At 34.3% G+C, this 18,673-nt stretch overlaps 1 protein-coding gene across 8 annotated transcripts in view; it reads left to right on the top strand.

The window, feature by feature from the left end:
- The first annotated feature begins 1,324 nt into the window (after positions 1–1,324).
- The window catches only part of LOC100678995 (haloacid dehalogenase-like hydrolase domain-containing 5), a 127,035-nt gene continuing 109,686 nt past the window's right edge, over positions 1,325–18,673 (top strand). Inside the window, exons 1-7 of one of the 8 annotated variants that reach the window (XM_032602232.1) lie at positions 1,328–1,863; positions 3,053–3,245; positions 3,305–3,443; positions 3,608–3,706; positions 3,884–4,066; positions 4,124–4,430; positions 4,766–4,842. In XM_032602232.1, the coding sequence (XP_032458123.1) occupies positions 3,889–4,066; positions 4,124–4,430; positions 4,766–4,769 (489 nt within the window). In that variant the 5' untranslated portion in view covers positions 1,328–1,863; positions 3,053–3,245; positions 3,305–3,443; positions 3,608–3,706; positions 3,884–3,888 and the 3' untranslated portion in view covers positions 4,770–4,842. Of the gene's footprint in view, positions 3,246–3,304; positions 3,444–3,607; positions 4,067–4,123; positions 4,431–4,765; positions 4,843–8,928; positions 9,051–18,673 lie in introns of those variants that run through there. The other 7 variants (XM_032602230.1, XM_032602233.1, XM_032602231.1 and 4 more) reach the window with 7 other exon arrangements.

Raw genomic sequence — 18,673 nt, 5'->3', positions numbered from 1 at the left:
ATGTGCTGACGTATTTTTAAAATAAATTATTATACTCAGGGGGCATGGGGTAATTTGGTTCATTTGGGCAGTTTGGTTTCAGATTTTATCCTTGCTTTGCTCGCCTTCCTTAGATGTGCCAACGTGTAGCTTTAATAAATTATTACACTCGGGGAGCGTGGGGTAATTGGGTTTAAGTGTTTTAAGTTTAGATTTTTTTTAAAAAAGGGCGTGCGGAGAACGTTAGCTGAACAATTTTGGCCTTACATATTATCCTCGCCTCTTTCCAATGTGCCAATACAGTTTTAAAATAAAAAATGTATTAATATGAATTAATTAATTTTTTTTTGACACAAACACGGAATTTCGATATCAGATTCGTGCTTAGCAACCGCAAAAATGGTATATATTTGATCCTCTTCGTGAATCGTATGAAAAAAAGTGAATTTTGCTATAATTTATGTAAAAACAATCGTTCAAACAAATGATTTTGCAAATTTGATATCAGATTCGTGATCATAGACCTTTGAAACCCCCAGAATAACACTAGTGTTCCTTAAATCCGTAATTTTGCAATAATTTTCATAAACAGCATTGTTTAAATAAATAATTTTGCAAATCTGATATCAGATTCGTGTTCAACGACCCTAAAAACCTCAGGACTGATGCGCTTTGTCGTTTATTTCTGCGTCATTACACTGAGAAAAACGATACAATAAAGATTAAAATAACTTAAATAAAAATTACTATAATCTTAAGTAATGGCGGGGACATACTCGCTCTATGAGATATTTTATAATAAGTTTATTTTTTCTTAACATCCTCGGTCATAAAAATTGTTAGGCGTGTATTAAAAATTGTTATACGTACATTAAAAATTGCTACATTATTGAGGTTTTGAGGAATTTGAGGTTATCTGTCTTTATGAAAGTTAGTTTATGCAGTAATTAGAGTTCAAAATCTATTATTTTTCGTTTATCTGATATTATCAAGTCATAATATATTATTCACTGTTATTATTTATTGATTTCCGTTAAATTATTATTAATGTTAACTTACAAGTAAACGTGATTAATCCCATGCCAGAGGTCCAGGTTCGATTCCCGTCGCCGCAAAAAATTTCTATCTTTTATTTCTTTGTTTCACTATATAATATTAAATAAAATAACAATAATAATAAAATAATAATATCCGATAAGCGTGTAAAATGGATTAACCAAGAAAATTAAATTTTTTTAAATTTCATCTCAGTATAAAAATTACTATACAATATAATAATTTTTATAACAGTGTAAGTATGTCCCACTATTACTTAAGATTATAGCAATTTTTACTCAAGCTATTTTAATTTTTATTGTATAATTTTTCTTAGTGTAATAGAAATACAACAAGAAATAAAATTTCCCTGCCATATGGTACAAAAACGCATGCCGTGGTCGGCCATTTTTGATCGGCTATTTTTAATTTTTGTTCTTAAATTGTTATTCGTATAGATTATAAATTTTAACAATCGATGCTTTTACTTATGCCTTATCAACATTTATCCTGTTAAATCTGCAATTCACGTTTGATATTCGTTTCGATCAAGGTGGAATCAAGTTTGATATCAAGGTTGAAATCAAGGTTCAATCAAGGTAGTATCAACCTTGATATTTTTGACAGGGCGAACAGTTATTTTTACCAGAGAGGACTTAGGGATTAGAGGCTTTAGGATGTTTTCTTTTTTTATTTTGTTTCATTAATAAATATTTAGATCATTTCAAAGAAAGAAACGCTGCGGGAATCGGGAGTTCTTCCGCAAGCTACCGCTTCCGCCAAACGTAATCAGGCGATGGAGTCGCTTCGTGCTTTCGTTCTTGGTACACCAAGTGTGCCAAGGATCAAGTAAGTCTAGACATTGACTTCATTTGACAAACTACCACTACAAAACATACGCACCTTATCACAAGTGCACAAAAAATCAGTCACACAATCGCACTTGCAACTTTCATACACCTCATCACAAACTCACAAAAAATCAGTCACGAAACCGTACTTACAGCTTTCAAGCACCTCATCACAAGCACGCAAAAAATTAGTCACACAATCTCCAAGCGCTTTATCACAATAACACAAAAAATCAGTCACACATACACACTCGCACACAATCTCCAAGCGTTTTATCATAATCACACAAAAAATAAGTCACACTAACACACACACACAATCTCCAAGCATCTCATCAGAAGCACACACAAAATCAATCACATAAACACACACACACACACAATCTCCAAGCAACTCATTACAAACATACCAAAAATCTGTCACACACTCACACACTCACAATATTCAAACACCTCATTAGAAACGCTGGTTATTACAGTCATTGCAGTTCTGCGATCAATTGATAACAACCAGAAGTGAGATATATTGTTTTTACCCCTGGTAAAAAATTTACCCTATTTCTAGGCATAATTTCTGTTCAAAATGTTTTTAAATAATGTACTGTCATTTCAGAGTATTTCCAGTAATTTCGAATAAAAGTCATTTTAACACGCGTTGGCAAGAAATTCTCCATCGAAATAGGGTCAATTATCTAACAGGGACATTTTAAAACAATCGTAATGTTCGCAAAAAAATGTATACATGTGACAATTATAATAACAGACAAATGCTTACCCGGACAAGCGGTTTGAAGTACGTCGTACGATAAACGAAATGAAGTACGTCAATACTTTATAACTCCATTTTTGCAACACATGCGGGATTTTCGTGTTTTTAAGAGGGTTTTAAGGGGATGTCGGCCCAAAAGCTTCGCAAATTCGCCACGAGGTATTTTGTATTTCCAAACTTCTAGAAAAAAAGAAAGTCTGATCGAATTTTTCTTTCGGTAGAACGCTTTATTAAACTTAAACACTACGGCGCTACAGACTCTGTTTTTCATTTGCTAGCTTTATTTAAAAAAGTTTTATGTAAAGGATAAAACAGTGTTTTTTGGGACGACATCCCCTTAAGTATTACTTTTTTAATCAGCGAATAAAATAGTTGGCAGCAGTCAAATGAAGTAATACATTATTTTTTTACTTTGTAGCCTTAAAAAGTGTGAAAACGCAAAAATCGATACACGTGCGTCAAAAAAGATATGGTGTACAGCACGGGCGTAGATTGGGCTTTTTTACCTCTTGTATTTTGTAGTACTCGTTTTGGAATCAGAGATGCATTCACTTTCAACTCGTACAAGAAAACTCCACACTCGGTCTAAAAGAGCGCACTTTACACCCTCGGTATACAATATAATATTAATTTATTTTCGATTTTTATTTTATTATAATGTATCTTTCAGAGAATGCTCAGCGACGTTGAAGCGGATAGCGAAAAAAAAGAATTCCGGGAAAAAGGAGCGGCCAAAATTCTTGCCGTTCAAAACGGTGGCTGAACTGTTGGCATTTGAAGAAATTTCCCAGGAGGATTATAACGACGTTGTAAGTATAATTATGGTATAAAAATAATAGTTTTACGAATTCGAATTACGCGCCATAACGGAGGTCTGAACATCAATTCAAATTTAGATTTCGCGCCGCAATACAGCAGATGGCAAAAGTAAATGATTGGCTAATAACAAATTATTATTATTAATATATTTTAGGTTGACTATTTGGAGTATTTAGGAGACTACGATGCTTCTGATGCCGCTGCCATCTACCTGAAGCAGTGCTTCCAGCCGACGGCAAACCTTGTGGAGAAGGTGACTTGGCTTGGCTCGCGGAAGAACGGCATAAGCGCATTAAAAGATACGCGATTTGTGCAAGCTTGTGAAATTAAAATCAATTTATTTATTTGTAGGGCTTTCTCTTGCAAGAGTGTAGGTTGGAATCAGTATAATTTCTGCACATATACATAAATAATATTATTTATTTTGCAGAAGCCATGTCACAAAATAAAAGGATTGGGGAGCCCACCAAGACGGACTTAGCCACGGCGATGACGAAAGCACTTAACTGCGTAAAAGAGGAGTATCGCCGCTGGAAGACCAAGCGTGCTGCTGTCATCCTGGAAAATGGGCCACCCCTACAAAGAAGGAGGGTCGAGGAGGCCAATAATAATGGTCAGAAAGTTGCATAAAATATTATGACAAATTTTTTTTATATATTATTGTATTTAGGAATCGACGACGGCGACGAACTCGGTGACGACGAGCCTGGCGATAGCGAGGTTGGAGATGGCGATCTCGGCAACGGTGAGCTTGGCGACGGCGAAGTCGAAGACGGCGAGGTTAAAGACGTCGAGCTTGGCAATGACAGGAGCATCATTGGCGGCTACGGGAAGCTTAGCGACGGGGACATCGGCAGCGACAGCGAGTACGGCGACGACGACGACGAGAGCGACCGCACTGCCCTTGTCAGCTACGAGGAAAGCAGCAACGATCATGATAACGCTGCAATTTTCGAGTATTTATTTATAAATAAAAGGTACGTTATTTAACTGATATTAATATCAATTGTATCTTTACTATTCAAAATTTTGTATTACATTGACTCTGATTATAGCTATAAAAAATATGCATTGATTTATAAATTATATCTCAATAAAAAAATAATTTGAATTCACCTTCTATATGTATACATTAATTATTGTATCAATTTATACTGAGATATAATTTATAAAAGAATTCATTTTTTAGCCATATACAGAGTTTATGACATAAAATATTTAATAGTTATTTTATTTTCATAGTTTATTTTTGTGAATAAGTCAAATATTATAAATATACATATAATAATTAATATTATTTCTATTGTTTCAGATAAATGTGTTCATCGCCAAAAAGAAAAGTATTTTAAATATATTGTATTTTTCCAAATAAAATAAAAATGTTTCCAATATATTTTTTTATTTTATTTCTTATATTTTTAATTATTTCAATACATGCATTTATATATATGCATAGAGAGGCAGCATATTATGCTGGCACAGTGACGGCAAGCCGTGCCGCTCAACGATGCACAAAAAAATTTTGTGCGTCACACGGCATGCTGTCTTGGTGCCGTTTCTGTGCTGCGTCACCAGACAGTCACAGCACCGCACGGCGTGTCGCACGTCGTGGAGCACGATGCCGTCTCTGTGCTTGCATAATGTTATCTGGGTATAGTAACAGAATTAAGAACTATTTAGATAAGAACACATCAATTTAAGATAGAGCACATAGTGACGCTGTCGTCGTTCAACAAGTCCAAAACTATAGGCTGCATCAACGCGACAAAAACCGTCATAAGTGTCGTACAGCATGTCGTAGATGGCGGGACTATCATACGTTGTCAGCAAAGAATCCCGAGATCGGAGAGCCCATTGGTGTGCCAAATAGCTGTTTGTAAAATTTGCCATTGAATTGAAAGAACGTATTCGCCATAATTAATTTATAAGCCAACAAGATTTCATTGACGGGTATTTCAGATTTTTGTACAATTTGTATATATCTTTTTTCGATGATCTTCTTGATTAATAATTTATCAATGTTGGTATAGAGTGATTTTACATCGAGGCTGATTAAGCGGTGGTACGGTGGGACTACGACATTTTTAATTACATTCTTCCACAAAGGTCACACAGCTTACCCTTCTTTCTCTTGGTCAGTAAATTAACTCTAATAGAGTGCTGACAAAAATCCTTTTTCTTCTTTACACCCGCTCGGGGGCCTGTTGCACGTGGGACTTTAGCGCACTTTCTTTTGCGCACAGGAAATACATTGTGCACACTTTCCCTGAGAACGAGCCTGTTTTTTCCTTAGATTCTATTACTTTAGAAAATACGTAGGAAAGAAAGGCTGCAATACTGAATCAACGCTGATTTCAGACTGAAATCAATATTGAAATCAGCATTGAATCAACGTTGATCGTTTTGACGGGGTATAGATAATTGATGAAAACGTAAAAATATTGAAAATCCACATTAGCTTGGGGTGTGCAGTAAATTTGTATAAAATATATTTGAAAATTATAGTAAACATATGTAATACATTAATGAAGGTATATGATTGATGGTAATGTTTGTTTAAAACATCTATTTGATTATAAGTTACAGTTTATTTAAAAAAAAATTTATATTGTTTAATATTAATTTATCTTTCTCTACTGATGAACTCATGTAAGTGCTCTTTATATATAAAAAAAATAATAACATAATGATTTGAAAAATTGAAAATAATTAATATTATTTAATTATACACGAATACGAAAGCCGTTACTGACAAGAATCATTTGCACGGCCCCGATTCACTCAATATGCTGTATTTACTATTATCAAACTTTGATTATTGTAATAAATATTTTAGCTATAAATAATTTTGTAAAACATCTAAAATAAGAATTAAATAATTTTAGAAGTGCTTATATATAAATCTTAAAGAAAATTTTGTAATTTTGCGTAAAAATATGCTATAAAGGAATCAAATATTAGTGAATATACGTAAAAAGTGCGTATGCATTGGTTTTTGACATACATGTACTATATGATTTCTTTATCGCATATTTTATTCCGTGTATAATGTATATATTATCGCAAATATTGGAATCACGTAAATATATTTATTAGGTGCTAAATTAAATTGTAATTAATATCTTAAAAAATATTCTTATAAAAAGAAAATAATAATTAGATACATTTTTTCTTTGAAATCTTTTTAAAATTTGGTGATGCTGGAAAATATAGTGGACTATGTAGGTAAGTAATTCATAGACATTATTTGTATTTTCAATGATTATTTTACTCTCATTTGAAGATATATATTCATTTATATTAAATAATGTAGCAAATAACCTATGTTGTATTGTGATTTATTGTCAGAGTTTGGACATGTTTTTCGCGATTTATCTAAAAAAAAATGACAAATATTTACAAAAACTCACATAAACTTCCAAAAGGTCATAAATGATCACAACAAAAGATCATGAAGGTCCTCACGTGGATTTTATACAGATACATTAATAATTATTTGCCGTGCTTTTTTGTCACTATTTGTCATTTAATGTTAAAAATTCGTGAAAAAATGTCCGAATTATAATAATAAATCACATCAAATCACAATAAATTACAGAACATCACATTTTTTACGAAAAAATGCAAAAAATCATGAGTATTCACAAAAATTTGTGATGGTTCTCGTTTTTTTTTAAATAAATTTTCAACCATGAAAAAATTCAGTATAATGTTAACTTATATAGTTTTATGTTGTTATACTTTTTATAAAGAGAAAATCTTGAAATGATTCTCATTGTATTAACAAGAGAAACAGAATTGACTTTATATAATTTTCTGTGCTCCACATAAATACATTTTTTTGCATTGCATAGTTTTCTTGTTTTACTTTTACATGTGATTTTATTTCTCTTTGTTAGTCATTAAATTTAAAATTTTTTAATGACACAAAGTTAGTGTTGTAGTACATACAATGTTTTGAAATATAATAAACATTTTAATATTAATTAATGGAAATTGAAATTCATTTAGGACTGTACGTAAACCCTACACGTTGCAACTAGGATCACACAATGACTACTGTACTACCCGGCTGAAAATAATCATATGAGAGCTCATATGAGCCATCATATAATCGATCATATGAGCCATCATATGAGCAATCATATGAGCGATCATATGATATTTTCGACCGGATTCTCATATGAGCTCTCATATGAGCTCTCATATGATATATCGCGATTTTTCATAAACATAAATAACCACATTATTTACTTTACCGCGCATTCTGACTTTTATTAGATTATTTTTTATTACCACAGCTTTGTAAGATACTTCTAGAATTTAATTTTAAATAAGTATTATATTGAAAAAAACTTAGACTTGAGGATAGTTGAACCCGGAACCTTAAGATTACGAAGCAAGCGTCCTAACCGCTCAGCCATAATCATCTTTGATATCTTTAGATTCTAATCGTCATTATAATTTACATATCCTTGCGTGTTTTATTTATTATTACTCGAATAAAATTTTGTTTATTTCATTATAAAATAAACTAATTGTAATTATAATAGAGTATAATAATAAGAAAAGCATACAAGGACGTGTAAATCATAATGATAATTAGAATCTAAAGATATCAAAGATGATTATGGCTGAGCGGTTAGGACGCTTGCTTCGTAATCTTAAGGTTCCGGGTTCAACTCTTCTCGAATCTAAGTTTTTTTCAATATAATATTTATTTAAAATTAAATTCTAGAAGTATCTTACAAAGCTGTGGTAATAAAAAAGAATTTAATAAAAGTCAGAATGCGCGTTACAGTAAGTAATGTGGTTATTTATGTTTATAAAAAATCGCGATATATCATATGAGAGCTCATATAAGAATCCGGTCGAAAATCTCATATGATCGCTCATATGATTGCTCATATGATGGCTCATAAGATCGCTCATATGAGCTCTCATATGATTATTTTCAGCCGGGTAACGCATAAAGATCTTATTAGTATATGTAGTAATACTATCAGAGAATTAAATGTTCACAAACTACCAAGTATTTCAGACGCACTTCGACCAGCGTTTCATAAGACCAAAGGAAAAAAATTAATGTTGGAGATGCTATAAAATTAGTTATTATTGAAGTAATTCCATTATGGAATAAGGCTTTAATTAAAACAATTAGGAATGACCATTGCTGTGAAAAATTATATAAATTATATTTGGAGTTTCGCAATTTTCAAAAGAATCAGTCAATGAAGAAAATAAATGTAAATTTGTAAACGAACTAGTTTCATGTTTTTGACATTTCTAATGGAAGTAATCTTTTATCAATGAGTGATAATGAAAGAACAGTTTTACTTTCTAAGCCAATTAATGAAATAAAACAAAAAATAATAATTTTAAGAAAAAAAGGTATAATAAAAATAGTAATGACACGATTTTCAAATATATATAACTGTATCTTTTTTTCATGATATGTGCCTTTCTACATAAAGCTGAAGACCTATTTACTAATGAGTGTAACCTAAATTTACCTGCCGTTACAAGTGATTCAGAAACAATTGTTATTTCTCAACCCGAATTATCAAGCGGAGAAGATGCAAAGGAAAAAACTGCAAGTAAATATCTAATTCAATTAATCTTAAAATTAATAGCTGTTTTTAAATGCACTAGAAATACGTTTTTAAGTTGTAAATAAATTGATTTAAAATTTTATTTATTTAACCTCGCTACGCTCGGGTGCTAACTGTGCCGTGTAAAAAAGAACCATTTAAGTCACACGTATCGTAATGTACTATTTTTGCAATAATAAAATTTAATTGATTGCATTATATTTTAAACTCATCTTAGATATTTGAATGTATGTTTAATAATAAAAATCTGTTATAAGTTAAAATTGTACTAAACTTCTTTAGTACGCGATAGTAAAAACTGTCTGCGTAAACGTTGAGAGATTTAAAGTTTAGCGATCTGTTCTTTTCTAAACTATTACAAACATTTCATCAACATTTCACCAATTGATCATAAGTTTCATTTAAAAAAAATGTGTGCGTCTCGGGACGCCCAGCAGAAGTGATAACTTAACTTGATTTAAGTAGAAAGTATTTAAAATTGAACTTATTTATTATTCAAATGAATATAATTTTTGGAAAGCATTATAAAAATAAAGAAGTATTTTTTTCAAAGTAGCATGCTGATACTAACGGGAAATGATTTATTTTTGCAATAATGGTTTTATTATGATTTAAGTAAACAGTTGCAGTTCTTCGGTCTATTGGCACCGCTTGAGGATGGATATTATATTTAGTTATGCGAGCAGCAGCTTTTAGTCTTATTTTTTGTCCAGTTTTTGGTGAATCTTGAAAGTGCAACCTTACACGTGTAATTTCATTTTGATCGTTAGTTTCAATGTAAACTAAATTTCCAACTGCACTGTTCGCAAGCCCATCTACTACTATTGGTTGTGATTATATAAAATTTATTTAGTATACTTATCCCTGCGCCCGGAGAGAGTGTACTATAAGGTCCTAAGGAAGTAAATCTTATTTAGCTTTACGCGCGGAGAAGGGGGCCTACCGGGTCGAGAGGTAAGAGCCCTATACCAGTATATCTATAGATATCACTGTAACGCATTCCAGTTAACGCATTCGATCTAACACATTCAAGAAGTTACAAACATTGTAGGTTCACCGTCGCATAAGAAGTTATCACTTCAAAAAAATAATTTCAAGTATATCATTTTCGATGTAGTGAAATTTTCAAAGAAAATTAAAAATTATTAAATTAAAACATCAAATATATTTTTTAGGAGGAAAGTTGATATCTACACTCATAAAACCAGAATCTCAGCCTCAATGTTTTAGTGATGACGCTTGTTTATCTTCACAGAATAGCTCTGAAACTGTTTATTCTCCAGTTGGACGAAATTATCCGAAAAAAGATGTCAGAGGTAATGTAGATGTTATGACAACAGAAGTTGTCGGTTCATTCGATAAATGCAGGATATCTTACAGGAATACAGTGATTCTAATTGGCACAGTTGCTCATGGCTTAGGCACTGTCATTGAAATGCTAATATTAAATAAAACAGCATTTCATAGAGCGAGGACCATGTTGAGGCAGGAAAAAGCTGAAAAAATAAAATTAATGTTTCAAAATAAAGATTTACCATACGTAATAATGCACTAGGACGGAAAAATAATTCCTGGTAGGTTTTCTTGCAAAAAATCGATCGTCTACCTATTCTAGTAAGCGTAGACAGTACTGTAAAAATTATACAGATTTGATGTGAAGTCTAATAGTGATTTCCTCTCCTCGAAAATTCACCAAATTTCCATCCTGATAGACAATTTGAATTTGTAGATGATCTATGCACTTGACACTGACCGGTAGATATATGACGTGTGACGGAACTTCTATGATTTTATATCCCGGAGGCACTCTGGGAAAGAACTCATGGATTGTATGAACTTTCTTATTATTGATATAAGCACCTCCAGTAATATTGCACTCAACTCTGAGTGCATTGATTCTCAATATTTCCACTGGTAAATCAGAGCTGTGTTGAATGTTCTCTTCGAGAGTGCGAGGAGCAAAGCCAAGGAGACTGCCTATGGAATCGTAAGGTGTGAGATCTATCGGATGACTGCAGAGAATTTCACTTCTAAGAGTATTGTTGTTAGCTTTCAAAGAGAATTTGATTCCTTTGGATTTCAAAGTTGTTTGTAAAAATTGATTAATATCATCAATCTCATAACTGCCAGTAGGAATATTAATAATAATATCTCCGTTTAAATGCAGTTTATTATTTGAATAGTCAACATTGGGAATAGAGTTAAATGATAAAAGTTCAACTAAACTCAAGACAAAATTTTTATGCTTCGGTAGTTCAATCGAAGGAAAATATTGCGCTTCTAAGACAGATGAATTTCCTGAGAGACTCAGAGTGAAGCTATCTTCCATGACTGATCGGAAGATAATGATCCCATTCGTCAGTGAGCACCTCTTTTATAGTCTCCCAGCTAAGAAAAAAAGACAAAGATGGCCACATATAAATGAGTCAAAATTTTGATATCTTTTATAGTTCTATTTCACTTCTTTCACGTTAAAATATAACATGAGATCTTTAGGAGGTTTAAGATCGCCAAAACTATCAAAATAAATCACTTCAGGACCACGTTTGCGATAGCAAATTTAGTGAGTGCCTCTATTTTGAAAGTCGCCCAAGTTTACCACTGCTGACTCATTATGCCATGGACTGCCGGGAGGTAGATTATTTCTCATGAAAACACCTCGGAAATCTGAGATTTTCATCATACGAGCATATTTTTTTAGATCATAGTCAGTCAGTGCATGATTTGGCAAAGTTAAATCGAAATTTTTTCTTTTCTACTGACTTGATGACCACTGCCGATATGAGGTTTCATAAATAATCCCGTTCCAGTTTTATAGGGCTTAAGATGAAGACCTTTGCCTAAAGCAATAGCTTCCATGGTCTTATTATGCCTCTTACTTTCTTCATGATTTTTCTGCGCAGCTTTAGAATCATTAACTGCTTTAGCTATTCCAGCAGCACCTTCTGCTAGAGCACCGGTGGCACTTAGTCCTGCGAACAATGGAATGAGAAAAGGAAGAACTCCACCACTTTTTGATGGAAGCGGCAGAACACGTGGAATGATAACTTTTTTCTTTCCACCTACACTTTTAACAGCTTGACGTGCACCCTTCAAGGCTGATTGAATAACCTTGCGAGAATGTTTACTTGCTGTCATTGATTTTTTAGCTACAGTCACTAACTTATTAAATTTCAATCCCATTCCAGTTATTCCTTTTAATTTCATAGCATTGCTAACAGCAAAAGCCTTTTCACCAAGACTAGCATCCTTGGCTCTGACACGTTGCATAGCTTCCTCAGCAAGCTTGTCAGCAGCTTTACGATCTCCGTTTTTATCGGAGTAAACAATGTCATGTTTTTTACACGCCTGATCAAGCAGATTAATGCCAGGATCTCCTCTTTTCATTCGCTTTTTCAATTTGGTTCCGGGATCGCAGTATTGCTATCCAGGAAGATGCATTTCAAGAGGTAAGTTATTGATAACTTTATCAAGCAATCCATAGCCTTTCGGCTGTTTCTGAGATTTATGTATGATACAACTGACGTTCATGGTATAAAAAGGGCGTTTATATTTCAAGAGCTCAATGTAATATCTGACTCTGTTGAGTTAACATGGATTTTACCGAGCAGAACGTCAAACTCCCCGTGACAAATTTCGATTTTGGAAAAGAGAAAAGAAAAAAGCGTCATGGGGATTTACTACCAGATAGTATACGAGCAGTATTCTGTGGGCCATCGAACTGTGGAAAAACAAATAGTTTATTGGCTTTAATAACACATCCCAATGGTCTTAGGTTTGAAAATTTGTATGTATACTCTAAATCCTTGAATCAGCCAAAGTATCAATTTCTCAAAAATGTCCTGGATCTGATTGAAGGAGTATAATATCTTCCGTTCAGTTAGCATGAATCTGTAGTATCTCCGGATGAAGCCCTTCCAAATTCAATTATGATTTTTGATGATGTAGCATGTGAGAAGCAGGATAACGTCAGAGCATTCTTCTGTATGGGGAGACATAAAAGTGTAGATAGTTTCTATCTATGTCAATCTTATGCTCATATAGGAAAACATTTATTAATTAAGGATAATGTCAATTTGTTAGTAATTTATCGACAAGATGATGTAAATCTTAAACATATCTATGAAGATCATGTGAACACCGATTTAACGTTTAATGAATTTCGAAATCTTTGTTCTGAATGTTGGAAGAATGATAGATATGGATTCATTGTCATTGACAAAGATAGATCGATGAATGAGGGTAGATACAGAAAAGGAGTTGACTGTTTTGCAATAAAAGAGGAATTATGAGTTCAAACTTGCAGTTCAGTTGTAGACATCACCACGTCAGCGTGTCAGACTTCAAGAAAGAGAAGAATGTTCTTAGTGAGCTCTTGCGAGTTCGTGGGGCTATTAAAAAAAATACACTTTATTAAAACAGGAGAAAGATGATTTTGAAAAAGTAATCGGTGATACTCTAAAACCAGTCATCTCACCACTTGAGAAACTTGTTGAGATGAAAAGTGAAAGCACACTGCAGCAACCAGATCAAGTTTGCTCAACGATCAAAATAAGAACAATAAATCAAGTTTATTGGATTATACTGTTTATGATTATGATGATGATGATGATGATGATGATGATGATGATGATGATGTTTATGACACAATAACCAATTCTACATTTAGATCCGCGAGTGGAAAAAATGAATCAGCTGAAGACTTTTTATCATTGCTAGATAAAAGCCGTAGAACGATTGATAATATATACGAAGTGCGAAAGGTTAATGAAGTGTATATGATTGGTGATTCAGAAATTGAATTTGATGATAAATATGTCAAAGTCAGAAATGAAAGTTATCCTAAAACGAGTGGACTGATTGAATTGCTATTTAAAAAATATCCGGATGATCTTCTTCTGAGCTCATCAGATCGTGCAAATTATCGCAAGATTCTGGAAGCAACAAATGCTCATCGGAAAAAATTCAGCAAAGATGAATCTATACGAATGTCGAGAAGTAATAAATATAAGAGTATTTTAGCACCAATGTTCCGCAGCACTCCACGTAAAAAGAACAGTAGCAGCGGAGGAGGACTCATACCTAAATATAAAATAGCTAAGAAAAATTCTTCCATTGATCTCGTCTACTGGGATGATCCAAACGAGCTTACTGAGAGACTTCGATTATTGATTGCCGAACGATCAGCTGGAAATAATAATCACGTCAATGAAATCCAGTCGATTATTGAGGAATTACGTGAAGCTGGGCATATATATTGATACGCAACTTTCTTCTTTGCATCAGTACTACCATGAGTCTCAATGTATTTGGAAGAAAACTTGAGGGCTCGCAAGTGAGTCGTGGTCCCCCAGGCATTGGTTTCAATTTTACACCGGACGGTGATTTTGATTTAGAAAACAAGCGACTTTGCAACCTAGGACCACCCAATCATCCAAACGATGCAATCACATTGCATTCACTGAAAGTTATTCTACAAACTGAAATAAATTATATAGCTACTAAAATTGCTGGAATTGGTGAAGTTATAGAAGAATATAAGCAGCAAGTTGAAAAACATCAATTGGAAGTGAATGCAAAATTGCGTTATCTTTATAGTACAACTCTTCGCAATTACTCTGGTGTTGATTATATCATTGAAGAAGTGAATAAACAATTAAAAGTCCGTATAGACGAATTTCCAGATGGAGTTTCATCTACTGTAAAGGAAGATGGAACGTCATAGAGTAGCTGAAGAGCTGCACAAGCCAGCACGTCGGCGATACAAGAGAAGAAAATATGACATACGTGGAATAGACGAGACTTGGCAAGCGGATCTTGTAGAAATGATACCATATTCTAAAGAAAACAAAGGTTTTCATTACTTACTCACTGTCATAGATATATTTTCAAAGTATGCATGGGCCATGCCAGTCAAGTCAAAGAGTGGTAATGATGTTACTACAGCTATGAAGTTAATACTAAAAGAAGGGCGAGTACCGAAGAATCTACAAACTGACCAAGGAAAAGAATTTTACAATTCAATTTTTCAAAAACTTATGAAGAAGCATAATATACACTTATACTCTTCGCATAGTAATCTTGATGCAAGTATATGCGAACGATTCAATAGAACATTAAAAAATGCAATGTGGACAGAATTCAGCAAACAAGGAAGCTATAAATGGTTGGATATTCTACCTAACTTGCTCAAAGCATACAATTTGAGAAAACATCGGACAACAGGAATCGAGCCTGAAAATGTTACACTGGCAAATGAGCGAGAAGTCAAGAGACGTTTTCCAAATGAAAAGTCGCCAGTGAAAAAACCGAAATTTAAAGTAGGAGATAAAGAACGAATAAGTAGGATAAAAAATGTTTTTGAAAAAGTTTACACACCAAACTGGTCTACTGAAATTTTTACAATAACGCGAGTTGTCAAAACTAATCCGACAACATACCACCTCAAAGATTATAACAATAAAACCGTCTCAGGTGGCTTTTATGAAACAGAAATTCATAAAACTATGTATCCTGAAATTTATCTAGTAGAAAAAGTATTAAGAAAAAGTGGTAAACGCGTATATGTTAAATGGCTAGGATTTAATGACGAGCATAATAGTTGGATAAATAAAAATGAGATTCTTTAATGTAACTATATTAACAATTTATATTCTTTTTTTATGGATAAAAGGATCAGATTGTAGTAAATAAAAAAATCAGATGTATTTAAATAAGAAATTAATTTTAACAATAAGTACTTGAGTAATAACGATACCAATAACGATAGCTGACATCAAAACCTTTAATCTAGTTTTTTGGAAAAGTCGATAGGACCCCACGAACCAATAGAAGAGCTAAACAAAGTTGTAGATCATAGAAGTCTTGCACCCATTCACAGATTTGATACTTACTTCGATTTTTTAGCCAATTTCAAACGTCAATATCTTCGGTTCTAGAGGGGCTAGAGAGTCCTCCAAACAATCCAATTGAAGGTTTTGAAGTCTAATTTTACAATATATTACTCTGCTAACTTAATTTAGATCCAAGTAGTATTAGAAATGCAAGAACGTGCAAAAAACCCTGATTTTATTGGTATTTTTGCAGGTTTTGGAAGCTATATTTGACTCAAATTTTATTTTCCAGGCTCTAAAAAAGTACTAATCCTACTTTATACCTTATTGAGACATATGGAATGATTATTGTACACATATAATACTTTTAGAGGCATGGAAAAATGTTTACAATGAAAAAAACACGTATAAATGCGGAAAAACAGTTTTTAGAAGATGGGCAAGGTATAGACTCTTATTTGCGGGGATTTCTCAGTTGATTTCGTAGTTTTTAGTGATAACCAATAGATCTGGGGATTGGGAGCCGAGCTAGAAGCAATTTGGTAAATAAGGGACACCCTAATATATATGGTGACGAGTATGATAATATACAGTTACAGTGCAAGTGTTTAATATAGTTAGAGTGAAAACAATTCATATTTTCTGAAGATTTAAGGTTATACAGAGGGATAAAATATCAAATATATGTATATATAGATACATATGCTCAGTGATGACTTAGAATATACTATATTAAACATATATAGTCATTGTACTAGTATTTTACAGAAGCAAGTGTGAAAAGTTTAGTTTTTTAAGAATTTAGTATGGCTATAGTAAATAAATGTCAGTTTCTACCTTTCTTGCTCTACAAAAGTATGTCCAAAAAGATGCATACACATAGTGATCATGTAGAATATAGTACATTTAATATACATAGCGAATTTGACCAAAAAAAGTTGTTTTGAGCAAGTATGTTGTGTAATATAAGGTCACTTCTTATGAACATCAGGTCCTGCGCACAGACGGAAAGTCAATTTTCGGAGAATAAGGATTTGCAAGTAGAAAGACTTTTTTCAATTGGGTATTTAGAATTTTTAAATACTGTGAATTTCTTCAGAATTTAATTTTCTACAAAATAGTCAGTATACTTTTATGAAAAAACCTTTTCGTAAAGAATGGCTCAGAAAGAATTGAAAAAAAAAACACATTTTTGGTCAACCCGATGGATTACTGGGGCAGCTAGCACCAGTAAAAACGTGAATAGTGACCCCTGCTGGGGCCTCAACTGCTGGGGACTCTTCGCAGAACCCAACAGAGGTCGTAGCGGGTAGAAGCTCTGGGGAACCTTCGGGGAACCCGGAGCCGTCTCAGGATGGGCAGGTCAGCATGGGGGTGGGCCTGCAACAACCGCCGGCAGCGGCGAATACGCGCACTGCTGGTGTTTCTGACACGGATCTTGCCGGCGGGGGGGGGGGGGGGCTCACAGAACCCTTAGGCGGATCTAGTAACCGACGGGCTTCGATCTCTGAAGTTGCGACCGAGAATTTCGGAAGCACAACGGAGAAAAGAGGCCCAGAGGCGAAAACAGGAGAGGGAGGCGGGGGCTCCTAGAGCAAGGGATGCTACGTGTCCCAGCTCTGGGTCTGTTCCCTCCTCTCTCGCTAAGAACCTAGCGTTATCTCGTCATCTGACGGCGAATGGTCAGGCAAGCCAGGTAAGCCGGAGTATCTTTTTTGTGAAATCACAGCTAAGGAAGTATCGCCCATCTTCGTGGGGGTTGTGTATCGTCCTCCTCACTCACCCTTTATCCAGGGATCTAATTTCATTGAACAACTAACAACACTTATGCACAACTACTCCACGAAGTCATCATGGGTGACTTTAATGCCGATCAGCTTTCTTCATCTGAAGACGCCAATTTCATCAGGGCCTTCATCGATGAGAATTCCCTCACTTCTGTGCCATATGGTGCAACCCATCACAGACAGGACTCTGACACCTGGCTTGACCTATGCTTAATTGATGAGCAGGATCGCCTGCTCTCATACTGGAAGACGGACACTCCTTTCATCAACGGACATGACCTTATCACGGCCCCACTCGACGTGCAGATTCCACGCCACGTACCTGCTACATACTCTTACAGAAACTACAAAGGAATCTGTGCTGAGAAGCTAAGAGACTTCCTTAGCGCATGTGACTGGTCATCCTTCACCACGCCATCACTTGACGAATGCATTACCATTCTTAACGCTCACACCACGAACGCCATAAATCATCTTGCCCCATTAAAGACTGTGACACCTGGACGTAAACGTCACCCGTGGTTTACCGCGGCTCTTCGAGATCTTTTAACTGAAAGGAACAGACTCTACAGGCGCTTTCGCAGAAGTCGTTTACCTTGGGATCTATACTTCTATAGAAATCCAAAGGACAACGCTCATAAACAGATTGAGGAAGCCAGGCTGAATTACTACTATTCACGCTTGTCTACATTGACCGACGTTGCAGAGATCTGGAAAGAGCTTGCAAATCTTGGTATTACTACCTCTAAATCTCCTTCACCTGCTCGGTTTTCTTCAGATGCTCTCAACAAACACTTTAGCTCCATCTCAAACGACCTTCAAGCTCCATCTGTTGAGGAGTATCTGCGAACCCTGAAGAGTCTGGACCTCCTTGAACACTTCATCTTCAGGGCTATCACGGAGTCGGATGTGTCGGCTGCAGTATCACACTTTAACACCCAGGCCAGGGAAAGCGATGGCATCCCACAGGTTGTAATCTCCAAAGCAC

This window comes from Nasonia vitripennis, unplaced genomic scaffold (assembly GCF_009193385.2).
Source record: "Nasonia vitripennis strain AsymCx unplaced genomic scaffold, Nvit_psr_1.1 unplaced0148, whole genome shotgun sequence".
Taxonomy (NCBI): Eukaryota; Metazoa; Arthropoda; class Insecta; order Hymenoptera; family Pteromalidae; genus Nasonia; species Nasonia vitripennis.
Note: the sequence above shows the minus strand (reverse complement) of the source record. Positions and strands in the feature narration are given on the sequence as shown.